This window comes from Macrobrachium rosenbergii, chromosome 26 (genome assembly GCF_040412425.1).
Source record: "Macrobrachium rosenbergii isolate ZJJX-2024 chromosome 26, ASM4041242v1, whole genome shotgun sequence".
Lineage (NCBI taxonomy): Eukaryota > Metazoa > Arthropoda > Malacostraca > Decapoda > Palaemonidae > Macrobrachium > Macrobrachium rosenbergii.
The window spans coordinates 50,011,770-50,019,367 of NC_089766.1; the positions used below are offsets into that span (position 1 = coordinate 50,011,770).

Genomic DNA, 7,598 nt, shown 5'->3' on the forward strand with positions numbered 1-7,598 from the left:
TTAAGCAAAATTTGAACTGAAAACATTTAACTGCACACAAGAGGACTTTATATAAGAGCAATCTAACATTTTCTAAAAAAAAAAAAATACGAATAGCCAAATCTGGACCATCTTGTAACACATTCAAGATCATGTAAATTGCAAACTGTAAGCAAATTGCTCTGAGTCAAATCCCAAACTCAAATTTTTTGACAATCTCACATAAAATAGCAACATACACAAGACAATTTGAACAATGCCATTTTTTGCAGCTAATAATAATTTTTTAAAAATAACTGTCTGTCAATTGTCAATTCATAACTTGTCCAAGACATTGAGTGTAGGTTATGTGTAACACCACTGAATATCTGGGTAAACAAGAAATCTGAAATTTACAATTTTGCAATAAAAATCCTGAGATGTAAAACTGGTGATTTATCTCCAAATAAGTATCAAAGCTGCATCACATAACACTTTCAAGATAAAGTTACAAGCAAGTTATGTGCTATAAGTAAGTGAAATCCAACGTGGTCGCAAAGGTTCCCCAAAAGGCAAAGGTTTACAAGGAGGGTCAGGTAGACAGATGCCTTTGCTATAACAGCACAGGAATTAACAGGATTAAAAATTATTTGAGGAATAAATATTACCCCAAATAGAAAACCACATTACCAGATGAGGTACAATGAAAACTTCAATCAAATACAGTACAACTATATGTATGTTGAAAGAACTCTTTATGATACAGTAGCTCCTAACTTTCTGTGAATAAAACTTATGCAGAAATACTATATAAAAAATCATTAAATAATGATTGATATCAAATTCAAAAATAACTACTGTACAAATGACTATGGAATACACTGTTTACGTCAAATGTTGAGATATGATTAATCAGGTAAAAATATACACACCTTAATGCCAGCCGTATTCAAAGAATCTGCTAATCCATCAGCCAGTGGGTCCTCCGGTCCAACCACAACAACTTCAATTTCATTCTTTTTGCAGATATCTATCACAGCCTTTAAAGGTTAAAAATGGAAATTTTCAATTACCAAACATATAAATATTGTATTATACCTTACAGAATAAAAAGTCTTATTCTATCCAATTTCAAGAGCACTGCAGTTTATAATGACTGGTTCTGTAAATAATATTAATAGGGAGTTGATAATTAGAGGATATTTCATCTTTTATAAACAATAACTCCATAATTACAGCTTCCTTTTTCATGCTGTATTCATTTATAGCTAAAGTACTGTACATTATGTGATGTTTTCAGTGCATGATTTTGTCTTGAACTAAAAATAGCAGAAAGCATGGTAAAATGTATAGGAAAATTTTTGTGACAGATTTAAGATGCAAAGCTTGGTTTGTAGGTCAAAAGTGGCCAAAGCACATTGAGAATGCTGAGAAATATATCAAGAGATATTTTTGGCTTAATTGTTGGATATATTTGTATTTCAGACACACCATCCTTTTCCCTATGTCTGCAATGAGAACAGTCAAGAAGACCCCTCTCAAATTCAGAAATTCTACCACTCTCAAGTGAGAGAACGACTAAGAAAGTTGACCTGGCAAAGCACTAAGTTTGGGTGATGTACCAATGTGTTCTTGTTGCATTGGAAAAGGCATAGTAATCTGGATTCAGACAGAGCAGCTTCAGTGCTAAAAACAAACCCATCAACTCTCGCGATATTTGTCTTTTCCTTGGAGATGAGGATGATAAACAGTTTCTTAATCTTTTGAAGAGGACAGCCCACACCCAGTTTTAGATGAATTCATTAAAACAAAAAGGGAGGGGGCTAAGATTATCCAGGAAATGATCATCATGATGGCCCTCACTCAGCCCATGTAGGATTATAACCATGCCTTCTAAGATAAAGAGAACTATGTCCTAATCCAAATAGCTTGGCTGTTCCAGCCAGATCCTTGTCTGCCTGCTTTAAGATATTCTTTCCTACTCCAATAATAATTAATGTAATTTATGGAAACTGGAGCACGTCCAAGAGTTATTTGTACTTCCTTTTGGAGGCTAATCTCCAACAGAGTTGACTATGTATGCATCTCTGTTCTCAAAGTGGCTGAAGGAAAGTTGATTCTGTTGTGCAGAAGTTGCTGTTATTCAAACTCTCTTTTTGTGGCTTTGTGAACTTATTTTACTTCAGACATCAGACTTGTCTATCATTCCAGATCTGTTACTTTAATGGTGTTCTTCATGAGATCTGTTCTTTCCTCTACTTTTTTTTTTATAAGCTTTACTTGTACTTGCAACATGCCTTAGTAGTCTGCTGTTATGAGAAATGGATCATGATTGAATTCTAAAGCCAATAAAGAAAAAGAATGGCAAAATAAACAATTATTTATCACCACTTTCCAAAGGAAAGAAGCAACAAATTCCCACTTTGTATTGATCTTAATGAAGATAGATGCTGATTGCAGCTGCATTATCTTGAAGGGCACTTTTAACACAGGAATAAGTGCCAATCATCAAGTATTATTATAAGTTATATCTCACCTAAGTCCTACATGTAGGCTAATCCATTTATCACCTAAATCTCACTAACAAAGAGGCCTCTCTCTCTCTAGTAGCTCCTATAACAGTCCAGCAACCTCTCCCCATAGGTTACTTGTTCTATGGATTCAGTGGCACTTATTCTCCCTCGATCACTGAACCAAGCTTTGGAACTCTCCTCCTACTTCAGTTTTCTTTGAGAGGCCATTCTGTCGTTTTCTTTAGGGTACTTCCTTCCTCCTTGCTTTCCTTATAGTCTTAGGGCTTTGTCATAGAAAATTAAGTCTAATAAAGCATGACAGAGGAAGGTTTTGCCTGCAGTTTTGCAATACACTTCATTGAGTAATGCATTAGGAGAATAAATTATACTCTCATTAACAGAGAGAGAGAGAGAGAGAGAGAGAGAGAGAGAGAGAGAGAGAGAGAGAGAGAGAGAGAGAGAGAGAGAGAGAGAGAGACTTGCAACTTACTTTCAAATTTTTCTAAACTCAATTGTATAGAGTGTTTCTGGAGACTGACTGAAAAAGCATAGAGAGAGAGAGAGAGAGAGAGAGAGAGAGAGAGACTTGCAACTTACTCAAATTTCAAACTTTTTGTGAGTGTGTTTCTAGACTGACTTAAAAAGCATACAAGCATGTATAAATGGAGAGAGAGAGAGAGAGAGAGAGAGAGAGAGAGAGAGAGAGAGAGAGAGATTGCAACCTACTCAAATTTCAAACTCATTTGTGAGTGTTTCTAGACTGACTGAAAAAGCATACAGACAGGTATAAATGGAGAGAGAGAGAGAGAGAGAGAGAGAGAGAGAGAGAGAGAGAGAGAGAGAGAGAGAGAGAGAGAGAGAATATCAAAGCAACTCACCTGATGGTCCTTGACATTTAAGGTAATGTTCGTGACTTTGCTGAGGGCAGCAGTACCAGGGTTGCCAGGGGCGGCCAGGATTGATGACACCGAGGGAGATTTTGCCAGGGCATCACAAAGGGCGTGTTCCCTCCCTCCTGAGCCAATCACGAGCAAGGCACTCATCTGCAAGCGTAACGTTTTTTATTAGTCAGTGTTTCACCGCAAATTCTTTTTTTTTTATTGTTGATTACATTCACTTGTTCTTGTACGTTTTTTTTTTCATGTTTTACAAATACTCCACCAGATTAATGATACAAAACACTATATATATTTGTATATATAATTATAAATACATATGCACACACACACATATATATATATGTGTGTATACATATAGTGTGTGTTTACAGGTGAAACATGAATTCATAATAATTAAGGTATTTTACACCAACCAATAATACTGTACCATCTGATTCTTCTTCTTGACCTAAACATAATTTACTTTGGAAGTATGATTACATTAAGTTGAGCACACCGAATTATGATGATAAATGCTAAAAGTTATTAACTTTTTTTGTTAATTAACATTTGGTAATGAGTTGGTACCCATAATGGGGTGAGAGAGAGAGAGAGAGAGAGAGAGAGAGAGAGAGAGAGAGAGAGAGAGAGAGAGAGAGAGAGAGAGAGAGAGAGAGAGAGAGAGAGGTGTTACTCCAGTGTAAAACAAGTAAGTCACATATTCCTCCTTTGGAGAAAACCTCGAAATTATCATTTGCTCAGCATACATACAAATGAGGCTCATTAGCAGCACACTGGTCTTCCTTCCTACACACATGTGCCACTCACCTCCATCTTGTACATACTCTTCTTCTTCCTGGAAAGTGAAGCCCTGTGCACCGGCATCTCTTTTACACCATCTAGTCTACTCATCCTCGGCATCCATTTTTTCCTTCCCGGAACGTTTAAATTAACTTGGCTTTTCTCCAGCATGTCCCCCTCCTTTCTCTGTGTGACCAAGCAGCCTCACAAGACTGGTCCATCCTTCGTGCTTTATGGATCATAGCACTCTGCTAGGCCCGAGTTCGAGTCTCCGGCCGGCCAATGAAGAATTAGAAGAATTTAAGCCAAATCAAAGTCCTTCAAAAGAAGGCATCGTGCTTACCCCATACAAAAAATGTGGGAAAAGCACGCTAAAAGAAGAATATTTCTGGTGATAGAAATTCATTTCTCGGTATAATGTGGTTTGGATTCCACAATAAGCAGTAGGTCCCTTGCTAGGTAACCAGTCGGTTCTTAGCCACGTAGTATAAGTTTAATCTTTCGGGCCAGCCCTAGGAGAGCTTTTAATCAGCTCAGTGATCTGGTTAAACTAAGGTATACTTAATTACTTCTCCTCCATTCCAATCCTTCTCATTTCACATATAATGTAGTAGTTCACATCGGCTTCTACATTTTTTTTCAACCCATTCACATTCACTCTATACATGAGAGCTGGATCAATATCATAGTTCATTTATAATTTTCCTCTTTTGTTTCACTAGTCCTTTCTTGTCTCTTCCAAACCTCGTAATTGACTGCTACTGTTTTGGTTGTGAGCACAACGACCTAAAGACTGCTGCCCTAGGAGGTTCCACTAGCACATAAGCCTCACCCCCTTAAGTCACTGGCAATTGTTTTTGAATTATGCACGATTCTTGAAAATTAGACGATACCAGCTTCTGCTGTGGAAGTCTAACAGCACTGTACATTCAACATAAAGGTAAAAAATAGTTTCTTTCTTTGTTGACCTGGACTTGAAAAATATCTACCTTTCTCATTCAGTCATGTTGGTAACAGGTTGCCATTCAAATTGAAATTTGAATGGCAATGGTGATGGAATGAATTCCATCGCTAAAAAAAAGGGGGGGGGGAATCTCCGGCTCCATTGGGTACATTTCCTAACCTGTCTTCATGTCCTAAGCTACTCATATTTCCTAAGGCAGTGATGTCAACACAACGCCACCTCTTATTATTGCACTGGATGAAAATGGCGGATCAGGATAAAGAAATAGGAGTGGTTATTTATTTGAGTTTCTGAATGCTTGTGGGTGTGATAAATAAGTCAAAGAGGCCAGTTGAAGACTGAAACTTAGAATAGCTGCACGAGCAAATGGGATTTTAGGTGAAATGCTGTTATACACTGGTGGGAGCATGTTTCAGGGGATGGATTGGCTGTGGAAGTTATGACTGGATGAAGGAAAAGATCATTCTGAACAGTGTGTCTGCAAAGGAATAAAGAGGACTGTAAGAATTAAAGGGACATAACACTAATTTGAATACTGTGATAGGAGTATGGTGCGATTTTGGCTGAGGAATAAGATGGATTACTGAAGGACTGACAAGGGAAGAGCATTGTGGCTCAGACAAGAGAGTGTGTGGGTCAAGTAAGAGCAACAAACTTTGTCAAAACACAATAAAGAACATTTGCCAAAACTATGTCACGATTTTATATTCTCAGTTATGAGTTTGTTTTTTTGCCGTTGAGGCACAACCCATTCCAGCACATGACTGGCTTAATCTAACAAAATCAGTCTACAAAAACCAATCAACCAGTAAGTTATCTTTCACTGTATAGCCATTCAGTTTTGTGAATCTTGCTAAGCAAGATTTGATGCTTACCTTCATTTTGTGTATAATAATAATAATAATAATAATAATAATAATAATAATAATAATAATAATAATTATTTAGTAAGTTCCTTCGTGAACTTTGGACTGCATCAAGGCAGAGGGCAATCACAAAAACAACGACCATGCCGGATGTTGGTGACGAAACCCAATTAGTCAGTTCATGTTTGAAAACGATAATCACATGAAGCTACTTAATTATTCATAACTTATTCAAAATAAGCAGAAAAAAGCTAACAGACGTTCAGTTTGCACAGCTAGATTCCAAGGGAAAATGAAAATAGGCGGAGATGATAAATGAATGAATAGAAATATAAATCAAAGTAACACTAAATACAGTATAATATACTTCATCGTAAATGCAAAACAGACGACCTAAAGTAATGGAACATGGCTGTCCTGCCCATAGCTGAAAACCCATAATTGGCCATTATCAAAGCATTAAATCATGGTTGTGGTGGCCTTTTGAGGTCTTCAGAAATATTAAACGCGGTTTACTAATGAACGTTATAATATAACTGGTTTGGCCTGTTTGTATATTTATCCCTACGAGCATTTGTCAAGTGTGTTGGTGTCTTCATCTATGTTAGTCTTTTCTAACCCTTCTGATACCCGATTTGTCTCGGTTAAAAGAAGCACAACTTGTTTACTTGTATATTTGTTCGTCCCACAAGTAGGATTGATATATTTCATGATGACATCCGTTTTAAAGTAAAATTTTTAAGCAACAGTGTAAGTTTATAATAGACATATCCCTTAAATTTCTTTGAAAATGACAAAAGTCACATCTGTAGTGCAATTGTGGGCTGTTCACTTGTATAAACTTATTCTAAGTAAAAAAAAAAAAAGTTTACTTAGTATAGTATGACTGACTGTCAAGACACTGGCACCTACCGTTGATCTTGACGCTGAAGATGATTCCTCAGTATTCTAAAACCCTTTAATAGAGGAAAACGACTGTACACTGTAACTCCTGGCCAGATCACAGACAACTAAACCACTGAGACACAGGAGAACCGCATGGAGACGTCTGCGATTTGAGATAGGTGGCCACTGAGACTTAGGATCTCAAGTTGTCCACCGTTCCCCGTGCTGCCCACAACCCAACCGCCCGGTCCGCTATCCCAGTACCCTAATCGCCGGCTCAATGAAAACCTCGTTAATTTGGATAACACGTCGTCACGGGTGTTTTTAAACAAATATTACTGCGATTTATACTGTGAAGGGCATCAATCACTGCACTAGAGTCTTAAAGTGACAGAAGGACGAGTTGCACGATCTCAGTGCAGCATGGAAACAACAACACCAGTTCTGGTTAAACCTCGCCAGGGCCGCTTTCTTGTGCAGCCTTGGGCCAAAACCAGTTGCCTACCATCCGATTCACAGTGATGAGGGATCTGCTGCGACCTTGAACTACAAGTTCCTTTCCATGAACTGCTTTCGGTCTATTTTATAAGATATATTACAATATTATAAACACCCTGTTCTGCCTTTCCAAAAACATTGCATACAGAGGCATCCGTGTACATCATCAATAACAACATGAACAACGCATGACAGTTTTAAAAACGCCCAATCGTAGAAATAAGAAGTAACGCTT

The 7,598-nt window shown here is 37.4% G+C and overlaps 1 protein-coding gene across 1 annotated transcript in view; it reads right to left on the bottom strand.

The window, feature by feature from the left end:
- Positions 1-7,053, bottom strand: part of Gart (trifunctional purine biosynthetic protein adenosine-3 Gart) — a 29,778-nt gene extending 22,725 nt beyond the window's left edge. The window contains 3 exon segments of the mRNA XM_067128538.1: positions 891-998; positions 3,350-3,514; positions 6,893-7,053. Coding sequence (XP_066984639.1) covers positions 891-998; positions 3,350-3,514 — 273 coding nt within the window. The 5' untranslated portion in view covers positions 6,893-7,053.
- Positions 7,054-7,598: the final 545 nt, after the last annotated feature.